Consider the following 23,212-nt stretch of genomic DNA (forward strand, 5'->3'; position numbering starts at 1 on the left):
TTAGAATCTTTGTTTATAAAAAGAAAAAAATTCTTTAAAAAAAGTGGCAGTGGTGATGAAGATATAGTGCTTAAGGAAATACCAATCTAATTCTGTATTATTTATTTAATTGACTTTTTGTTCATTTAATATCATTCCTAAACAAAAAATTTAGCCACTAATACCTAAAACTATATAATCGACTCTCTCCATAGAATTCACTCATTGCCAAATGTGTCTCTTCGACTTGGTAAGTACTTGCAAGCGCCATATTGTCACATGTTCATTTTTGCGACTCACATGACCTGTTGTTTGGCCCCGTGATCACTACCACATTACTTCCTGGCAAATTCAAAATATTTACTCCTGATCACATGGATATGCTCGATGAAGAATTAGATGCCAGGTAAGTATTAATAATGTGTTTTCTAAAGAGCAGTTGAATATTCAGAGCATAAGCAATCACACTTCCAATGCAACCATCACAAAAATTAACGTTCATGACGATTGGTGATCGTAGCAGGAAGTACTGGTTACCATGGCTTTTAACCTTAAAAAAAGTAATAAATACTTATCTATACTGTAAAATGTAGTTTAGTAAATAATGTCAACAAACTTTTAATTCTATTGCATATAAATATGATTGTAATGGATATTAAATGTATATTTTTGTAGATATGTTACGTGCCTGTTTCTGTTAAAATATTTTTGGAACATAAGTCAATCTTTTTATTTATGTATTAATTAAAATTTTCGGATGAAGGTGAAGTATTTGTCGTATTTCTGCGAAAACCTGATCATGCCGTAAACGCTAAAGAAGATTAAATTCTATAGTGTAGATTTGTTTCAAAGAAGTAGTAGAGTTTGTATGTACCTGTTATAAGCTGGCTGAGGATATCTAAGAAGTAAAATGTTCAATTGATTTGAATACTGAAACTGTTATCACCCAGGCTCTTGAGTACATAATTATGTGTGTTCCACATTGCATTGTGTTGATGTGTTTGCCAAGTTGATATTGCTTTGTTAAGGCATTCTTGGTTAAGTAAATAGGTTGGTGCAAATTGCTGATTTCTGCTTTCTATTTCTTACTTCAAAGCTCCAACCCTGGTGGTAAATGTCTACTATTGGCTGTGAAAACTCTTAAACTAGATATTTCAATTGAAATGCTCTTGACTGCTCATGTCTTACCAAATGCTTATCGTGTATATCTTAGGTCTAGGAATAAATGTTGCATTATTGAAATAGCAAAAAGTAAACTCATAAGAAATGAAAATCCATTAAATGTGAATTAAGACTTCTACTCTTTCACTAGGTACACACTTGGTTATCCAAATATTCTATGGGCATTAATTTATCTCTGATAATAATGAATTTAAGTCATGGTTGATCAAATTAAGTTCTCAAATTACTGTTTTACTAGGTGCACACTTGGTTATCCAAATATTCTATGGGCATTAATTTATCTGTGATAATAATGAATTTAAGTCATGGTTGATCAAATTAAGTTCTCAAATTACTGAATTGCAATTATTATAGATCAGGGTCCTTTCGTAAAGTAAAAAATATGATAACTGCAGGCCGACAAAATCTACTTTTTAAAAGGTAATAAATAATTAATATTGTAATGAAAGCAGCACACTTTGTTCTTATCGCTTAATGCAAACCATTCCAAGTAATTTAACATTTATTACACAAACCATCTGGCGCCTCGACTATTGTAGTTGATTGCAGGCAAATGGCAAAATTTCTCCTTTAAAAATTATTATTCAACTTAAAATCAATGTTATGCAGATAGAAGGTGAACGGAAATAGTCGATTATGATTCTGAACCCAGGGTGGGAATTCTCTTTGAAAATGGGAAAATCTTATAATTCTTAGAATTGAAAGGCACAGTTTAAAACCTAGACTTCTTAGAGAAATTTGTCCTTAATTCTGGAAGTTTTTGCAGTATCAGTAATTAGGAGCATTGTCATAAATATTCCAATGAAAATTTCATCACGCAATTTTATAACAAATGTTTCAAACTGCTATTCGCTTTTATGCAACTAATTATGTATATTATTTTGTAATTAAAGTGTGGTTTTGTTCATTTATTTATTCGTCATCAGTGCTATTTTAATAAATATTCTAAATTTTTCTTATATTAATAAAAAATTTTCATAACTTTTTTTTCACCCCTTTACGATCGGTTAATTTTCAAGAAAACGGTCATAAAAGTGCCTATTTTTTTTTGTATTTGTATTAAGTATTTGATTAGTGCTGCAACTAGTTTAAAATAAACTAACTATCTACAGTTACCTTAAAAATATCCTGGTACCAGAGCTCATTCTAGACAGAAAAAAGGGCAGGGTGCAAAATTTAAAAAAAGGGCATTATTATTCTAAAAAGGCAATAATTTCGTTTTATGGGCCTCACCCGTTCTATTAAAAAACATTGTCAATTAGTAAAATAATTTTTTTTTTTTAACTTTACTAAAAGTAGCAAGGCAATCATTAATTACTAATTTTTATTAATAAATTAACATATATATCGAGTTAATGAGCTAATTAGCTTAGTAATTTATTTAAAATGCATGCATATATTAATAAAATAATAAATGTATGTTTTTAAGTGTCTGTAGTTATAATTTAATAATTAAAATGATTAATAATAATTATAATTTAATGATAGTGGAAGTAGCTGTTAACTTTCAATGACAAGTGCAACCAGGGGGTGTGATGGCTATTTTTCCTTTCCCATATAAATCTATGTATTGACGCAATGACAAACTAAATAAAAAGAGTTAAAAATAACAAAAGTTTAAGAAATCCATTGTAGAGTTTGGGGAAAAAGTAAAGGGTTGAGGAAAGAAAGGGCGAAAAGGGTATGGAGTATATTACATCAGGGCACTAATTTACTTTAGGGGCAACAGGGTAGATTCTTTTGACTAAAAAGGCAGCAGGGTGCTGCACCCTGTTTACCCTGCCTAGAATGAGCTCTGCTGGTACTGCTATCAGTTGTGTAAAATGATAAATAAAATGTTTTTTGGGCAAAAGAAATGAATTAGTTTTATTCTTATTGGTGTGTTGCTACTGAACACCCCAGCTCGAGCGAGAAATAGCGGGCAAAATCTCACCCCATCATTTTCACAGGAGCAAGAAGGTTAAGCCAAAAAAAAAAAAAAAAAAAATCCAGCTTTCATTAATTTATTTTCTTTAAGGATAATAAGCATGTTTGAGAACTTCCTATCTAAATTTTACATTAAAATTAATGATAAAAAATTTTAATATAAATTATGAAATATCATAACTTTAGGCATGAAATAATAAGTTTTGCTACTTTAAATCATAAAAATTTGGAAAATTTTTCTCATTTTACTAACTATGTATTATATTTATTTACAAAAAAGATATATTACTATTTTAATATAATAAATTGAACAATATTTTTCTATTAAATGTTTTGATTAAAATTATTGCAAAATAAATATCTGAAATTTGTACTGAACATTCTAAATATTTAATGCTAGAATTTTATAAAATTTACCATTTTAAGTGATTTTTTTTCATAATGTAAATACATGTTTTTTATCAGCTGACACAAAAAACATCCTTTAAAATATTAAGAAAAATATTTCCATGAGCATGTCTTCCCCACTTCTTCGAGCAAATCCACTACATTAATTATTGTTTTCCAAGTCTAAAGATTTTTAATTTGTAGCCAAACAGAATGCTTATTATTATATTTAAAATGGAATAGTCTTTGATTTGATAAAATTTTATTAATGCTCCAGTGTTCAACCCTTTGAGCATTGATTATCATTCCAAACGTTAAACTGCAGGCTTTTCCTGTGTTATTTAATAGAATTGTTCTGTGTACCACTCAAATTTTGTTACAATTTTGGCTAAGGGCTGAACACTTGAGGATTAGTCCTATTTATTAACTGCTTTGCAAAAAAATACACAGTAAAATATTATAAGCTTAGTAAAAATCAAGTGTATCTCAGTGTTTATAAAAGTGTATGTGTTAAAAACCTAATTTTTTTATTAATTTTTTTTTCACTTGTGAAATAATTATTAAAACATTCATTTATTTATTTTCAGAGCAGCACGTGCCATCAAGACTGAAAAAAATTTCCTGCAACAAGTTTATGTAGATCAAAAGTATGCTTTCTCATTTTTGATTTTATTTTTTGTTTGCAAACAAAATTTTGTCACAGTTAATTGCTGAGTTTATTTTAAGTAAACTGAGCATCAGTCTTCTCTCATCAGAGTGTCAGAATATTTGACTTTGGCGGATTTGTTCTTTATTGTGGTCATTAACTATCAATACCTGATCAGACCAATTCCAATCACTATAATAATGGCTTCTCTAATCCAATTACTACTTTTACAATTACCCGTTAAGTTTTTTTCTTTTCTTCTCATTTCAACCTATGGTTCAGTTGTCACCAAAACTTGGCAACCATTTTGGTGAAGGATCTGAAAGGAATATTTATCTATTACCTAATTGATGGAAAAGAAACATTTCTATATAGTTAAAATTGAGTACCTTTATTATAACCTCTAAATAATATTACAGTGGGTGATCGGTTAACGAACATAATCCGTTCCAAGACTATGTTCGCTATCCGAATTGTTCGTTAACCGATCATCGATTCACCATAGACTGAAATCGATTAATTCGTTCTGGAGACCCTAAAAATTAAATTAAAAAAATGTATAATTTCTTATTAAGTTTTTTTAAAAAATAATACATACATATAGTCTTGCATATTAATCAGTCCTTTTCATTTTTTGCTTATGGGGCGGTGAAGAACATGTCCAATGTCGATTGCTTTTCTCTCTCTTTCAGGATTTTCCGGAAGTAATTAATAGCATTGTCGTTGTAAAAATCCCCAACCCTACTGACATCAGCTTAGTTTGGGTGCCATTCTAAGACCATTGCTCTGAAATCCTCCCACTTTTTCAAAAGATCTTTAACGGCAGATGTCGGCATTGATATCCTCTTTCGTCTTCTTTTTGTTCAGAAGGAGACACATTTCGCTGTGTTTCTTGGTGTTCTTCATTCAAAATTTCTTGGAGTTCTTCTGTCGTCAGTTAATCTACATGTCCCATTATGAGCTCTTCTATGTCATCCTCGTTCACCTCCAATTCCAGGTCTCTAGCAGTTGTCAAAATTTCATCCATAATTTCAGGGGTGTCTCCCTGATCACCTCCGTCACCTTGAACGAAGGATGAACACTGCTTCCGCCAAGCAGAAATCAACTGTCGCTGTGTGACTTCTGACCACGCCTTTTGAATGATACGAATAGTTTCAAGAATGTCACATTTTTCTTTCCTAAACTTTTTTGAAGTCATTGTTGAGGAGAATTGGCTTGCTTCAAAACACCGACGAAACAGCGCGCGAGTGTACAACCTCTTGAAAGCCGCAATAACTTCCTGATCCATCGGCTGAATCAGCGAAGTCGTATTCGGAGGTAAAAACTGAACTGTCAGCCAGGGAAAGTCTGTCAACAAATTATCTTCAAGATCCTTTGGATGTCCTGGTGCATTGTCCAATAGCAGCAGTGCTTTCAACGGCAAGTCATTGGTATCAAGGTAGTCCTTGATGCTCGGGGCACAAACTTCAAATAGCCATTCTTTGAAAAGATACTGCGTGACCCATGCCCTCTGATTCGACCTCCACATTACTGGCAGTTTGTTCTTAATTATGGAATTTTTTTTTAATGCTCTGGGATTCTCAGAGTGGTAAACGAGAAGTGTTTTAAGCTTTATAATAATAATTATTGAATGACCTTAAAATTTAAATTCATTGTTAATTCAAGTTTCATTTAGTAATTATCAATACAAAGCATGCTTTAAATATGTCTCCTTTCAGTGATCTTATTTTGTATGCAAAATGATAACAAACGTTTAATAGTACTTTTTTTTCAGGCCGAGAAGTGTTCGTTAGAATTCGTTTTGTTCATTATCCGATTATGTGTTCGTTAACCGAACACAAAAATCTTTCGTGAAAGTGTTCGTTAACCGATTTGTTCGTTAACCGATCTGTTCGTTAACCGATCACCCACTGTATTTATAAAGTTTTACTTCTACATGCATTTTTTTTAAAAATTATTACAGTGCCCGCCGTTTATTAAAATCACTTTCGTTTTATGCTCTTTTGATTTTATTAAGTGGCTGATTTTATTAAGAGGCGATTCAACATTTGAAAAAAGAAAACTTTTAGACGATACATTCTAAATGCACACACTTTAAAAGCTGAAATAATGACCACATTAATGATTTATTTTAACAAATTTAATTATTTTAATAAAGTAAAACCCTACAAAAGATTAAATTTACAAAAGGTTTGCAAACAACCGATCAATGGTTGCTTGAGTTGCAGTATTTAAAATTAACTTTTCAACATCATTTGAGAGTTTATAGAAGTTTTTATAGTTTTCGATATTCCTCCTTTTTGTTCTAAAGCTTTCCGCAATACATTAAGTGCTTTTCTGACTTCCATTGAAGATGGCACTGATGAGTTTATTTCATCTTCTGAGTCTGATTCCTCCGTTTCTTGATGGGAAATAACTTTGCAATTTTTGATGTCTGTAACAATTTCTGAATCAGATTTTTCTCCTGATGTTTGCAGGTTATTGTCAATAGTTACGTAACGTTAAAAATTCTCGTACATTTCATTTTCTTTATTGCTGATCATTTCTTCGAAACAGTTATGAGCCCCATCTCCATCTCCATTGAAGCTTCACGTTGACTACATTTAGGAAACTTATCATAGTTTTACAACACTTCGAATTTATCTTTAAGACTCAAATCCATCCTTTTCAGCATGCTGATAAAATTTAACACCAAACGAACTTAAAAATGATATGCGTTCTAACTATAATTTACTCAAACGGCTGAAATAATATGGGACATGCACACAGACAGTTTTTGGAAATCTATTCATATTCTCTGTTAAGATAGATAACAAAAGAAACTTCTCTCCCTTCTATGGTTCATTCAATAAAAAGTAAGATAGGAATTCGACCCATGTTGAGTGAGATAGGTTTCTCCAAACTTCATTCAAGTCAAGGAATTAACATTGATAAATTGATTTCTATGAACTCGCCGCTTACCACCCACATTTTTCCTTAACTCTTACACTATGTATATCGCAGAAAAGTGCTAACCACACCTGTTTCACAGGTTTGTGAGTAACTGTTGCTTCTTCTAAAAAAATCTTTAAACTTCGAAAAATAAAATTTTATAAATAAGAACAAAAAAAGCTGAAATATTGCACCTTTGATTTATTATGAAGTCAAAATTTTGATTTTAAAAAGCGGCAGCATTGATTTTATTAAAGGATGTTTTTAACATGCATTAATATTGTAATGATTTGGTTCTTGCCGATTTGATTTTATAAAGCGGCTGATTTTATTATCCGGTGATTTTATTAGCGGCGGGCACTGTATTAATGAAGTGTATGCTTCATTACTAATGAAGTGTAATAATACACATTAAATTAATAAACTGTAATAATAAATTTTCTTTTTAGAGTTGCAATGGATGTAAATGGAGATGAGAATGCAAATGCCGGGCGATGGGAAGTTGTAGAGGTCATACAAGATATGAACACAAATAGAAATATTCATTCTGATATTATTTGTTCTGATAGTTTAGGGTAAGTTTGAGTGAAAAGCTACAAAACTGTTTATTCATTTAGTTGGGCACCATATCAAAGCTTAGGGAGATAGATAAGTCTTTTTAACTTATATTTGAGAATATATGCCAAAGTTAAAAATTTATGAGATAAGGATAATTATAAGGAGTAAAGTTAAAAAATTGTAAAGATGTAAATAAAAATTAGCTAATAAAATGTATTTGCTGGTCACTAGACTGTCCACTATTTCTTATCTTTAAAGAAAATAAGAAAAAAATTGCTATTTTTAAATTATTGACAACTTTCAAATTTTTATAACATGTTTTAACATAAAAATAACATGTTTTTCTGTAAGTAACATGTTTAGAGGTTTTCAAATTGATAATCTTTGGATTAAATGTACAGCTATAAACCTATCACAAATATTTCTGCTACGGAATATTCTTGATATTTTGTTACTTACCTTGCCCAATGATTTTTTTAAGAATTATTTTTCTTTCACTTTTCTTTTTCTTTCTTTCTTCCTTCTTTTTCAAAGGTCTTATGAAGTTCATCGTTATCTCTTGTCTCCAAGATGGACCAAATTGAAAAAACTGTTTGATTCAAGTTTGTTGATCAAATTGATCTCTTTTTCTAAGTGTAAGAAAATTAAAAAAGTGTACCTTTCACTATTTGATGTTGAATTTAGATTTCAGAAAACGTTTTGTAGACCAAGGAAACATACCATCTTCCAAAATGAATTTGTGGTATATTCCAATCAAAATATTTATTTTAAAACATTGTCCATTTTTTCTACCCTGTACATAAATATGGAGAAGTAAAGGATTTAAATATTTTTGTTTTCAATTTATAAAATTGACTTTGTTTTTAATTGACATATTTTCCTTGATCAATAACTATTAAAGTTTTACGTGTTTTACTTTAATGGAACATCAGACTCACTTATAACTCTCTCCTGAGTCATTCACTAATGTTTCTGAAAAAGACAAGTGTATTCAAAATAAAACAAATCTATATGTGTAAATAGGGTGTTATCAAGATTTAATTGTTTATCCAAGTCAATGACTGTAAATTCTTATATCTAAATATATAAATAAAATAAATCAATGGTTTATGTTGTACTTGTTATGTCAGGTATTTTTATAGATAATTTTTTATTAAGTTACTAATTAATTTACAAGTTATTCTAAGACAGAGTTAGCACTCCGTAGACAACAATGCCTTTTTCTCCCATTAATTTTACAAATTTATGCATTTCTAATTTTCTGAAGTATTTTGATGTTTGTTATTATACGAATCTGAATGAGATTAATTTTATAGTTCCCAAGATAAAGTAAATGCAGATGATCCTCCAGCAATTACAGATGGTAATATACTGATTCTTTTCGCTGTACTTTATTTTATCGACTAAATATAGATAAGCATTTTAAATTTTTTAAAATTATTTCAGGTACAGTCACATATCGAGTTGTCCAACTTTCGGCAGATGCTTCTCGTGAGGATGCTCCGGCTACTCAAATAGTTACTACATCTGCAGCATTGGTTGGAGGACAGCAAGTTGCTCAAGCAATTATTGCTAATCCATTCAATACAGCTAATGGAAATACCAGTCCTGGAGCAGAGGGTGTGTTTATATGTTCAGTAATTTAATAGTTCTGGGTTATATTAAATGCAGTCAGAAGCCTATTATAATATAAAAATAAGTAAAATATTCAAATTTTAAGAGAAAGACAATTCTTACCTGCCTTATAAATATTTAAAAAAAAAAAAACAATTTTTTTAAATTTAAATGTAATAACATATTAAACACTAAATATTCTTGAATCTACCAGGTATATTTTCTTTTAAAGTTAGACTTATCGAATTTACATTGCATTAGTTACAATTTAAAAAAAAATTGTAAAAAGACCATGGGGTATTAATTCTAGGAATAAAAAACATAATACTTTTTAAAGTCAATCAGATTTTTTATCATTAAAATACATCATTAATGTCTTGAATAAAAGAGGATAAAATTTTTGAAACGAGGGGAATTCTCCATGAGATACTAAAATCTCAAATGCATTAAGGTTTTAAATTATTTGAAAATTGTATTTGAAAAAATAATTTCTTAGAATTATAAGTTTTAAAATCAAAAATAGGAAGTTCCAGAATAAGCTTCAACATGATTTGCTGTTACACTTTTGAAGCAAATAAGATTTTTGTTTCTTTTTACGAGCCCTTCTATTTGTAGCTTATTACTATTGTTTACTGTTGATACAAAAATATTCCAAAAGGAAGTGATCTATATTTTCTTTAAAATATTCTTCTCTATTTTCGCACTAAAGAATTCTTTTTCATATCATCATAATGTTATTTAGTAAGTGTCTTTATGCATACTTTAATATTTTGATTTATAGCATCTTTCTCATTAAAACATTCTTTTTTGCTTCTACTTATTACTGAGGGATAATTGCTGAAGAAAATTTTTGCAGAAGTATATTTTTTATTTTATTCTGATAATTTGTTTTTAATGAAGAGCTGTGGTAAAAAATTTTATGCAGAACTAAATGCAAAATATTTGATTCTCTAATAAATTAATAAATATATTTATTGCTATGCAAAAGTGTATGAAATTGGTGTGTTACTGATGTTTCTTTGCTTGTAAGTGTAATATATAGTGGGAACACCAACCGGGTTTGCTTTTGTTGTTTTGTTCTTTCTTTCTTCATTTGTCGAAATCAGTCATTATGCTGATTGCAAGCTAGCTATGTTTTTTCTTGGTGGTTTTAATTTATAATAGATTTTTCTTTTACCAAGCTCTATCTTCAATAACTCATATTTATTATTAAAAATTATTGGCTATTCTAAACATTAACTATGAAAATCTAAAAGCTATTTTCATTAGCTGGGAAAAAATTCTTTTGTAAAAATGATAAATGGGAACAGTATGAGTTGCAAGTACTAAGAATGAATCTACTAAAAATTTTAAAAAACATATAAACTCAAAAAAAAAAAAAATATTATGCTATTACTATTAAATACTTTTCATACCGTTTCACCACTTTTTCAAATCTTTTGTTATTTTCCCCTGACTTATTTTGTATGCTTAAAAAAATTACATTTCAGTGATAAAATTTTTTTTTTTTTTTTTTTTGATTTCCTTTACAGCAAAATTTTAAATAAAAAAAAAATCAAATCACTGATAAGATTTTGACATTGGTATCACAAAATATTTTAATGGGGTATCATCCTTTTTCAGAATAACCCAATAATTTTAGTTTTCCACATTCCAGTTAAAAATAAATAAAAAATTTGTTGTAGTTAATTGTATGTTAAAATTTTATTTGTTCCTTTCCTTTATTTTTCTTTTTAATCATTTGCAGGTCCTTTTTATGTTATGATGTCACCACAAGATGTGTTACAAACCGGTCAACGAACTATAGCACCAAGAACTCACCAGTTTAGCCCAAAATTAGAAGGTGCTAGAACAGCCAGAGATGAAAGGCGTAGGGCTACTCATAATGAAGGTAACATTTAAGAGATTTGCATAGCACTTTTCCGATTTATGATTAATATTCACAGGATTCCTGACTTAATACTTCATGTTTTTCGAATTTTGATTTTTTTATATGTCAATTTTATCTCAACTTGCGAGTCACACATGTGATTGCGTAGTTCCCTCAACAACCGCATTTCATGTATAAATAACTGGTGCAAGCAATTTTAAAGTCAAACGGCATGATTTCTACCACTGTGTTGGAAAAATCACATATCGTGAATAGTATTTACACAATTATAAAATCCAGCATCATGATTCATAAACGCGTGATTTAGAAATCATGCATCTTGTTTTGTATTCAGGCAATATTAAAAATTACATCACAATTAAAATTTATGTGATTTTAAAATTTAGTTTTAAAATTCATATTCTCGCAATTTGAAAGTCACGCATCATGATATATGTTTTTGTGATTTAGAATCAAACATTGTGACACATATTTTCATGTGATGTAATGTTAAGAGTTGACAATCTAATTCATGGATATAAAGCAAAAAAAAAGGGTAAGTTTTGCCTATAGCCTATATATAATTCAAAACATATTCATAATATTTATTTTTATGTTCATGCATGTAGTTAAAAACTAATTTAATTTTTCTGCTGCTATTTTTATTATTAAATTTATTGCGCAAGGATTGTCCATGTCTATATCAAGGATTGAATTCTTTAACTATTTTATTGTAATGTAGGTATTTTAATTTCTTAAAATAATATGACTCATAATTTGATGCATTTTATTACCTTTTCCTTTAATATGTAAGTATTAGAATTTTATTAAATTAGATTAAAAAATGTTTCTTAAATTACTACACTGAAATTTTCTTGCCATTTGTTGCAATCTTGAGTAATAACATTTTATTTCCAGTAATCAACATGTATGTTTTTTGAAATAGTAGTCCAATTTTATATGAAATATCAAATGTAAAAGTGTTTGAAAAGAAATCTTAGAAGTAGACTGGACTCTGCTAAAAGTAAAGAATAATAATAACTATTCTTCTATTTTCAGTGGAAAGGCGTAGAAGAGATAAAATTAATAATTGGATTGTAAAACTATCAAAGATTGTCCCAGACTGTACTTCAGATCATACAAAACAAGGACAAGTAAGTGTTTTTTTCTTTCCTGTTTCCTCTTGGTTGAAATGTGTTGGAGCTTGAAGCTATTTCCGTAAAGTTATTTTATGTTTTTGATTTTATACCATAAGAATTCATAAATGTGATGAAACATTTCTTTGCATTATGCTTAGTTTGTTTTAGGAAATTTAAGATGAACTTTTCTGTTAACATTCTTTATATCAAACTTTGACTTCTAAAAAATTTGCAAAATATGGTAAGAGCGTTTCTCAAAAGACTATTCATTGCGAGCGACAGATGAAAATGGGTAATCGTGTAACATCAAATAATGAGACGTTAAAAATTAGGAAAAGTAATAAATTTATAAGCTTGAGAATTAATCAATTTATGTTAAGCATAAAAAATTTACTGCAAAAATTTATGAAGAAATTTTTATTTCATAAAAAAATCTATTTCATAAAAAAATTTATGAAGAAATTTTTTTATATTTTATTTTCAGCAGATAAAACCGATCAGTTTGAACAAACACTTATCTTTTTTACGCAAGTGTTATGGGTACAATAGACCTCTGGTCGACGTGCCTTGCTCGTCAGAGCTGCCCAATCTTTAAATCTAAATCTTATGCAAGTGCATAACGGAAATGCGCTTACTATGTTTCAGTTTTATCGGTATCATATATACTTCAATTTCTGCAACCTTCTTTACAATCAACATCACAAGTTTTACAATTCTTATCAACTGATGCAAAAACATCAAACATGATGTTTGAAACATTTTATTTTTTTCCCCATTTTATTTCTTCATCATTAAAATAAAATAACAAATGGTTGTTAAATTTCTAAAGAATATGCATGAAAATTGGCTAGTTTCAACAACGATCTGAATTAGTATTATTAACATCATACATCTGTTTGATTGGGCCTTAAAGCGAGATAATTTATATAGGAAATGAAAGGTCCTGGAACGCTGGAGTGAGACTGAAATGTAAAACTTTTTCTCCAACAATTGAGACATTTTTTAGTCATAAATGTACCCTTAAACAGTTTAAAATTAAGCTTCCTAAAATAAAAATAATTAAAAGTTTTAAAAAATGTTTGTTCATTATCGCCATTGAGTTTTCTTCCTTTCACTCCTCTCCCCTTAAAACCATAAGATTTTTTTCACAGTGACTTTTCAAGGGCTTCTCATATTTTACATATTTTCAAAAAACTGTCGGTTTTTTGTTATTCTGTCTTCTTTTAAAAAAAATTAATTTTTACTCTTAGCTTAAAGCTCAAAAAAAGAATTTCAGCAAACTTGTATTATTGTACTTTATAACATCAACCTGAAAAATTTTTCATACATTATTTAGTGTTTTTTTTTTTTTTTTTAAATTTATTTTTTGCTTTTTCAAACAAAATTTTATCTTTTCCATATTGTTACTGCAGTCTTTCTTTTCCTACATAGTTTTATTCCCAGAGCAAGGGAGGTATCCTTGCTAAAGCTTGTGATTACATTCAAGAATTAAGAAATTCATGTGCCCGCCTGCCTGATGTGCTGAAAGAAAATGAACGCCTCAATATTGATTTAGATAATCTGCGTCAACAGTATGAAGAGTTAAAGAATGAAAACCAAGCACTTAGGGTCCATATTCAACAACAAGGTGGAATAGCTGTTACAACAATCAATAGTACATAGGATATGAAGTAAGTAATTTCTATGCTACTTCATCCACGTACTTTTGCTTGCAGCTGCAACAGCATATGTACCAGTCAAAAAACTCTCATTGCGTCACTGGATCAGCATTTGTACGGGTGGTTCTCTTTCCCCTATATTCAATGACCACCATCGAACCTGTCATTTCTTCGAGAACCCCCAGGAATTAGGGTAAAAAAAGTTTAGTAAAAAAGTCTGCATGCTTTCTATTTGATTTGATTGAAAGATTTTTGTCTTTTATTATCAATTATCGAGTTATGAGAGGTGAGAATTTCTTCCATTCCTTTTGTAGTGCTAGTTATTTTTCATTCGATATATTTTCAACATCGTTATTTTTCCCGGCCTTTTGATGCAGTTGTTTTGTTTTTAACACTTCATATTCTTTCAGAAACATAAGTAAACTTTTTTCTTACATTAGTACAATTTTTAAATAATTATTAAGGGCATTTTTGCCTTTTATTAAAGGAAAATATTGTTACTTGAAGAAAAAAAAATGAGTTTTAAAAAAATATAACTTTTTTCTCTTCATGTGTCAAATATTACAAATGAAGTAAGCCAAAATATGTATAACTATGCCAAAATATCTGCCGATTACGATGCACGCTACAACCCTGCCAAGGAACATGTCATACAAATTGCAACAAAACGTTTCCTATTCATAACTAGTTAAAGTAGTTACCTCCCACTGAGTAAGTGGGATATGAATTTCTGCAAGAAAGCGACGTAAGGTGAGAATTTTTTCATCTGACTAGCCGCAGCTGAAAGGTTAATAAGAAAATACCTCGCTGCAATTTAACTTGTCAAGGGTTTGCAAAGTCTAGCTATAGGGCTGTTCTACCATTTAGAAGTGTATTTGCAGACTTTAAAAGCATATAACTCAGTTAAAAAAATTTGAGCACTTCTAATAATTTTAGTTAAAATTAGTATTGGTCTCAGTGTAAAGGATTCCAAGCCTTATTTTAACACAAGTTATTAAAACTTCACGATTCTCTTTATTGAGTTATAATTTTTTAAAGTTTTCCAATATGTCACTCATAAATGGCGGAACTGCTCTGTAGTATGTAATGTTGTGCTTAAAAACTACTGTTTTTAAATTTTTTTATTTATTTATTTTTTTACTTTAAGCAATCATAAATGGAAATATTTAACGCATAAGAAAATTATGCAAGAATATTATGATTAAAGGTTAACTTTCAAATGGTCGATCATTGGTCAAAATGACCTGATATTTCCTCTGAGTGTGCATGAAGCATTGGGAAATTGTTTTGCATAAGAAAAAATTGTTCCAAAGTTGACCAATAGATGGTACTATACTCATCAAAAGACACTTAACCAATAATGTGATTTATTGTTGTAGCATTCTTCTGTTCAAATCAAATTTATGTCGACAAAATGTGCCACCGCTGATAGGAAAAACTTTGTTTTTTACTGTCTTTCTAACAGATAGAGTTAGAAAAAATCAGACGTTTTAATTTTAATCCAATTTTTTTCAATTATTATTTAATATTTGAATAAAATGTGTATTAATAACATGCTTATTATTATTAAAAGCAATGTTATAACTAAAATATTTACTATTGCCAACTAAAATGGTTGAATTTATTTAATAAGGCCACTCTTATCCGTATCAGTTTTTTTTATTTATTAGTCTATTTTGAATTTCAAATAATAATTTACATACATTTCTCCTCTTATTATTATTATTGATAAAACCAGCATTATTTATGAAATTATACTTTTAAAAAAAATTTTAAACTTATGAAAAATATCATAAATTATATTAATCCATTAAAAAAAATTAGAATCAAAATAATAAATAAATTTAATAATAAATTAAAAAATCTTTTTTTTTTTTTTAAATCAAGCGATTTGAATGATGCTAACCCTGACAAACAGTAATTAAGCTTTTTTTTTTTTTTAAATTTTTCTATTTTAAAAGAGAAAGAAGAAAAAAACAGTTCCTCTCGAGTTAATTTAGTATTATCTGTAAAAAATTTTACCTGCTATTTTTGAAACCCTCTGAATGGTTTACTAAATTTAAAAAAATATGGATTTCATTGAATCATTTCCCTAAACTAACTAAAGCATTAAGAAAAAGAAATTACCCAAATTTTACCAGGAAAAAAAAATAATTATAAATATTATTATAACACTGGTATTTGCAATCTTTTTTGTATCCCAATTTGTTAAAAACTAAAATTATTAAAATAGTGTTAATTAGATTATATACCTTTTCTATAACAACTTCTTTCTACTTTTTTATTTCAGATATTGCTTGATGTCTTGACATCTTTGCCTTCTAATGAAAATGAATTGTTTTAATTTCCCCAAATTCATGATCACATATATCATAAACTGCTAAAACTATATATAAAATAAGCAAAGTGACTGCAGTTTGTATTATTGTTATGACTTTATAAAACAAATGCATTTGTTATGCATTATATATATAAATATATAAAACATTCATTAAAACTATTTTGTATTCAATCTGAAATGTTTATTGAAAAGGTCACTCTTTCTCTGTTTTGCCCATATGTAGATTATATGTAAATACGGTTGTAGATCTTTCCATCATTGCTTTCACTGAAAGTAAAGGCATAGATGTGTATAAAAGTTATATAGAAAGTTATATGTTTGTATTATATTTGTTTTATATTCATCTAAGTCAATCAGAGCAAAATTTTATTTAGGAAAGTGCATTTTTTAATGAATTTAAAAGTTATTATTATGTTTTTTCTATAGTTAATTTATATATTGTTATTTTTTATCTCTTTGAAAATATTTGTGTTCTGATATGACTATGCCAATGATTGAAACCAAAAAAATTTGTTTCAATGAGATTTATTCATTCATTGCCCTTTTTTTATATTATTATTTTATGCTTATTTTTGAAGTCACTCTTTTAAAATTTAAATCTCTACTCAGTTTTTAAACATAGATAGCTAAACTTTTCTCAAATAGACTTCCAGCCATATCAGGCTGTTAAATAACACTTAGACATCTTTTAAGAAAAGAAACTATAAACTTTCACTCTTATTTTTAAAAAAAAAATTTGAAGAGTACTTCCACTAAGCAATACGATTTTGTTGGATGTTAAGGAAATATAAAATGTGCATATTTTTCATTTGAGTCGAACAATCAGTTATTCAATAACATAGTTTTAAGTTATCTAGGTTTAGTAAACCTGGCCATTAAAAAAGCAAATTATCTACCCTAAGCTAAAAATCTACCCTATTTTAATCTTAAATCTAAAGATATCTTTTGTTATTTAAGTACTTTGTTCACTGAGCTGCCGCCACTTGCGTATAAATCGAAATCTTGAACCATCTTTTTCTTTAATACAGCCTTCATTCTTTTGAATGTACGCTACAAGTTGTTAATAGGTCTTTTGTGATATGCTCATAGCTGTTTTTAATACTGTGTGATGGAAGAGTTTTGTATCTGAATGATAAACTCTCAATTTCATCCCACAAGTGCTTAATAGGGTTGAGATCTGGGCATTTTAAAGGCCAGGAAAACAAAGTGAAGTTTCCATCACATTTCTTATGCTAATTCTTTACAATATCAGCAGTGTGGTGAGGGTGTTATCCTGTTGAAAGTACTATACTCCCCATAGAAATTTATCATCATTACATAATGTACTCCATCGACGACAATATTTAGGTATTACGTCTATACAATCTAAAAGTAATGATTTTAAAACAGGAGATAAGCCCTATAGTAGTAAGAGTGAGATACTTCTTAGCATTAAACTATGAGGTAGTCATTTAGTGGCCGCTCAGCTCAGAGTTCTATTAAAAATTTTGATTATGATAAATTAAACTTGACAGATGTGAAAATGCTGTTAAATTTATAAATCTCATTGTTGAATATGTTAACATGTAGGCTTTTGTGATATTTCATATAATTTGGATTAGAATTAAAATTCAATTCTACAGCATTCAATTCTTACACAATTTTCTTGTGTATTATTTAGTTCCTATTCTTTAGTTTTCACTAATTGTAGTTATCTAACTACAATTAGTGAAAATTACTTAAATATGTAAAATAGACACTAACTTGCATATGGTGTCTCCATATACTTAAGATTTGACATTTCAAATATGAATGTATGTATGCGAAATATTTGATGAATAATTTCATTTTATTGCTAACTAATCTTATCTATTGCTTTTGTACTCTTGGCGATGTTTGCCTGACTTCTACAAATGTAATCATTTGACTGACTTCTACAAATATAATTATTCCTATTCCTTTAAAATATTTCATGAGCTTTTATTCTTTTGTGTATCTAAAACTGTTCTTTTCAAAATGTTATATCCCTTTCTTCTGTGCAAATTTTCCTTTTATATTAAGCTTTTAACTGTATTAATATTTCTAAACTAAATATTCAACTTCGTAAAATATTTTATATAGTTGCAAACAAAATCAGTGATGCTTTTTTTTTTAAGAAATTTAATAATGTTTATTTATAGTTAGCTTTTTTTGTTATATTTTGTGATAGAGAATGGTATTTCTGCATTTAAAATGTACACAAGTGACTAAAAAAGTTTTTTCAGTGCCTTTCGAATTCCACCCTTTCTGTAGATAAATGTTATTCAAATAACGTGAACTGCTAAACCTGTAAAATAATTTATAAATATATACATGTTGCATATAGCACTACGCTAACCAATTCATGTTTTCAATATTAAAAAGAAAATGTAGCAATATTTCTTTGTAAATTGTATAAAGACAGAGAATTTGTATAAAGTTATTTGCTATGTTCTATTCTGTGTTTTGGAGAGAGTTTTATTTGAAATTTATTTGAAAAATAAAAAATAAATACTTGAAATGTTAATTTCTTTTATTTCATCTAACATATTGTATTGTCCTTCAACTAATTTTTTGTATTCATTTTTAAGCACAGTAGAATCTCGATAGTTCGAGTTTCCCATAAATCCGAGCTAGAGAGAGAAAAATCAGTCTTGCTTCCAAACAATGACCAACACACACACAACACATGGAATGATTTAGGATTGGCTTTACGATGATTATTACAACTGAATGTTGAAAAACAAATTTGTGTGTTAAACACTGAAACATGTGAACAGTGTGTTTAAACAAGACAATTATTTTAAAGTACAACATGATGCAGTAATATAATAAATATTGTAACTGGGTGTAATGCAATATATGTACCCTGATCCTCTAATGTAACTAAATTTTCTTTAAAAATAATATTTATTAAATTTTAAGCTTTTGAGAGTTAGAGGTAGGCTCGGTCCCGTCCATCTCAAATTATCAAGACTACTGTATATTCAATCTGCGATATAATGGTTCCCACCACCTAAACAAATGATAAAATAATTGACAGCATTCCTCCTTCAATTTCATTTAAAATATGTATTTATTGTTGGTAAATCCTTCATCCAATATTCAAACTAAAATTTTGACTTCTGTGGTTAAAAATGAAACTTGAAGAAGTATTCTACAGTGGAGCCCTTTTATAATGATCCCACAGTTCGCAAGCTTTCAAATTAAACTCCCAAAAATATTTTTTTTCTCAAAAAAGTATCAACGAAACAATTAAGTAACTGTGTAAGTGAGATGATTGTGCTTGAAGGTTCAGAGCCAGTTTTTTAACGTTCGGTTCAATTTTTTTTGTGAGGTGATGATGCAAGTCCCCTCGTTTTCTCTTTTTTTGTGACTAGATCCGTCACAGCACTGAATCTTTGTTTGACAAGGTAGGAGGAAGGGAAAGCAATTAAAAAATTTTTGATGATAGACCACAGTCTAGGGTAGAGGCGTCCTTGAAGTCAAAATTCTGTGAGTCGATCACTATTTCAAAGTTTCATTAGTTGAAAGTTCGAACAATTCCTCCTGAATCTGAATCTCTGCTGTTTTAATCTTCACAAAAGGGTTCATAACCCCTGGAGGGGCTTTCAGGGATAAATCATCTATTAAACGGTGAGAAAAGTCCAACCGTGAAGACTTTTGGTGTTGACAATATTCTTTAGTATCAGAGGGAATTTCATCATTCTTTTTAAGATCCGATTAGATTGGAAGTTGTCTGAACTTATTCCGCTTCCACAAAATGAGTTTATTTTAAAACGGCAGATATAACTGATTTTGTAGTGATCAAATTGAGTTCGTCGCTTTGAAGTTTTAAATTAACACCATTAAATTTTGCAAATAAATCCTTCAAGCATGCAACGTCTATCTTAAATTCTAGTAATCCGTCTCTCTCAGACATACATCTCTGACTTCGAGGAACTCAAGCACAGAGTCGAAAATATTCTAAAACCTATTGAGACAGACGCCTTAGGAAAACCAGAGAATCTCATTATGTACTAGCAAGCGATTGAATTTTTTTTTTTTTACACAGTTTTTGAATAATCGATCGTTGAGAGCATTACTGCGAATTTTGTTCACAGCAGAGCTCGACATATTTTGCAATGACTGATGCAAACAATCACTGAGATTTTTTACAACTAAATGCTGTCTGTGAATTACGCAGTGAACAGCTAAAATATGTGGTACCACCCTCTTTAAAAAGGTGATAAACCCACGATATCGACCCATCATTGTAGGAGGTCTATCAGTGGCAACATATTTGAAAGAGGAATGTTTTTCTCTTTAAAGTAATCTTAAAAACAGATCTATCGATTTACCTTTGATATCTTCAATCAAGCTTCTTGCAAAAAGCATTTCTTGAATAATTTTTCCGTCCTTCACAAACCAGACGTACGCCAACAGTAAAGCCCCATTACTTGGTAAGGTTGACTCATCAACTTGAAGGGAAATTCGTTGGATATCAAAAGTTTGCACAAGGAAACTTCAACTATCTCATCAATTCGTCACCGCACTGTATCGTTGCTTAATAAGATATTTTTGATTATATTAAATGCGGCTGGTTGATGTAAAATTGTTTCTAAAACTTCCTTGCCAGGCGGCAGAGTCAACGCTTCACCGATGTTAAGAAAGATTCCCAGATTTAGCAATTAATTTTGATATATTATAAGAGGCTATCAAACTATCGTCGCATTTTTGTGATGAGGTTGCTAGTGAGCCTGAGGCCGAAAATACCTTCTAAAACTTATCCTCGATGTTCGTGAAAAATGACAAATCTATATTTTGTTTGTCAGGATGAATTTTTTGCACTTTGTAACAAAGTAAACATTTGCGTAATTGAGAGTTCTTCTGCGATTGAACAAATTCGAACTTCAAGTATGTGACACTGTATTGCCGACACTTCTTTTTGTTAACCGACATTGTTTGTGGCAGCAAAATACAAACGATGAAAGAAACCCATATTCCTCAAAATTAATAAATAATTTACGATAAAGAACTAATTTGAGCACGTACCTGGTCAAATAAACAATGAAATCGAATCATAATCTGGGGGAAAAACTGAAAGGAAGCGAACGATAACCATCCTAAGAAACAAGGGTCAAATCAAACATTTATACTGAAAGCGCATGCACTTCGCTAAATAGCTTGAATTTGACAAAAACAACTGACTCATGCTTCGGATTGAAGAATGGGTGTTACATAAGTTCGTTTTATTGCTGGTACAAATGCTGAATCGGATGAACTTAATTTGTCAAATTAATTTTTCTTCAATGTTAATTTTAGATTAATTTTATTTATGAAATTAATCTTATTCTAATCATTTTGTATCGAAGTTTTAAAATTAAATTTGAATGAACAAACATGCTCATAGCCCCCTTACCGCTCAAAACAAATTCAGCGCCCGTCAGCATATTCCCACCGCCCCTGTTGAGAAACAATGAGTTAATACAGTCTTTTGCAGTAATTTTGAGCGATTCAGAAATTTCCGTTTGTTTTTTTGGAAAGGATTTTATTCTGCATATATTCCTAATTCAAAAGCTACTTCTATTAAAGGCTGGCTGCAAATTTCGGATTCAATGCTTGTTTAAGGGCCATAAGAGACCTATTCTCTGATTAAAATATAATAAACAGACAAAGATAAGGAATTAATTATAACACTTAAATAGAAAATTTCGAGTGGTCTTTCATATTTTAGAGAAAATATATCACATTTGAGAATTCATATTTTAGAGAAATATGAGGCCCACGATACCGAATTATATTTTTTTCGGAGTAAATGTTACAGGGTTCCTACTTTTTTAACAAAGCAAAAATTAAGGACTTTTTTTAAACAAAATTAAGCACTTTTTTTGAAAAATTAAGGACCTTAAGACTATTTTTAAAAATAGTATGATTGTTTATCATCGAATACAGTGCCAATTATTTACCTGTCTTATAAAAGAAAATCAATAAATAATAAAAAATAATAAAAATTTTTTTAAATTTAAGTACTGATATAATTGTATTAATTAACAAGGCTCATCAAAGTTGGACCAGGCAATTTTTGGCAAACCAGGGTAGAGTTTTTTAAAAATATTTTTCAGATTGGCATGGGTTAACGACATCTATGAAACAAATATATATTCCATTTTTAATAATTTAATTGAAATGTAAAATTAGGATTTACAACTTTTTTCGTATTTTTAAGAAAAAGAGTAAATAAAGAAATTTGGGAAAAAATTATTACAAGTTTTTAATAAAATGTTTAATTTATATAAAATGAATTAATACTAAGAATTAGAGATATGCATGAGAGTAGTTTTTTTTAACTATGTTAACTTAACTTAAAGTAGGTCCTATTTCAAGTAAAAACAGACCATACTAATATCTAACCACCTTAAATCATTCCACTTTTTTTTCATTAAGCTTAAAAGAAAATTTTTCAAGTCATTGCACTAAATTTTTGTATGAAAATTTTTATAGAATAAGATTTATAATTTCTTGCTGATTGTGATTATTTGACAAGATTTATAATTTTCAAACCAATATGTTTATTTGTTTTCAGTGAAACATAAATAAAAGGGTCTAAAACGATTTTTTAAAGGTATCAACACATTTCTATGGCCTTTGCCTGTAGCCCCTTCACACATATCCCTTATTGTCTCTCTAAAATGCCCAACTCTTGATGCACGGACTAATTCTAGGTAATAAAAGAACAAACTTTTGTTATAAAAAATCGAACTGAAAAATTGTTTCTATCAACTATAGTGACCCTGTGGCAGAATTTTTTCAGGCTTTCTGTGGCCAAACTTCCCTAGCACTAGTATTTTTCTGCGAGACACTTTTAATTATAGCAATTACTAAATTAAAGTAACAGAAAAATTGTGTTTACAGAAAAAAGTATAGAATAAAAAATTTTAAAAGTTTTTTATAATTATAAATGTAGTATTTCTTTAATTCTAATATTATAGGCGAATTTTTTTA

At 29.0% G+C, this 23,212-nt stretch overlaps 1 protein-coding gene across 3 annotated transcripts; it reads left to right on the forward strand.

Annotated features, from left to right (window-relative positions):
* The first annotated feature begins 11 nt into the window (after nt 1-11).
* On the forward strand, nt 12-18,749 carry Usf (upstream transcription factor usf). Of its 3 annotated transcripts, none has more exons than XM_016050553.4 (9): nt 12-229; nt 4,062-4,121; nt 7,501-7,626; nt 8,926-8,972; nt 9,056-9,229; nt 10,971-11,114; nt 12,153-12,247; nt 13,664-13,902; nt 16,181-18,749. In XM_016050553.4, exons 3-8 carry the CDS (start codon nt 7,508-7,510, stop codon nt 13,892-13,894), a joined length of 810 nt encoding a protein of 269 aa, XP_015906039.1. In that variant the 5' UTR covers nt 12-229; nt 4,062-4,121; nt 7,501-7,507; the 3' UTR covers nt 13,895-13,902; nt 16,181-18,749. The 3 variants fall into 3 exon arrangements, with proteins under 3 accessions (XP_015906039.1, XP_015906030.1, XP_015906049.1); XM_016050544.4 differs by having other exon boundaries at nt 23-385; XM_016050563.4 differs by lacking the exon at nt 12-229 and adding an exon at nt 312-539.
* The last annotated feature ends 4,463 nt before the right edge of the window (nt 18,750-23,212 follow it).

Source organism: Parasteatoda tepidariorum, chromosome 5 (assembly GCF_982258835.1).
Source record: "Parasteatoda tepidariorum strain Cologne lab strain chromosome 5, Ptep-v5.0, whole genome shotgun sequence".
Lineage (NCBI taxonomy): Eukaryota > Metazoa > Arthropoda > Arachnida > Araneae > Theridiidae > Parasteatoda > Parasteatoda tepidariorum.

What these genes read in the sequence shown, in the direction of transcription:
- Usf (XM_016050544.4), top strand. Translation starts at nt 354, where the DNA reads ATGGATATGCTCGATGAAGAATTAGATGCCAG. An exon ending in TCCTCCAGCAATTACAGATG is followed by an intron (nt 8,973 to 9,055) that starts GTAATATACTGA and finishes AAATTATTTCAG; the next exon opens with GTACAGTCACATATCGAGTT. An exon ending in TAGGGCTACTCATAATGAAG is followed by an intron (nt 11,115 to 12,152) that starts GTAACATTTAAG and finishes TTCTATTTTCAG; the next exon opens with TGGAAAGGCGTAGAAGAGAT.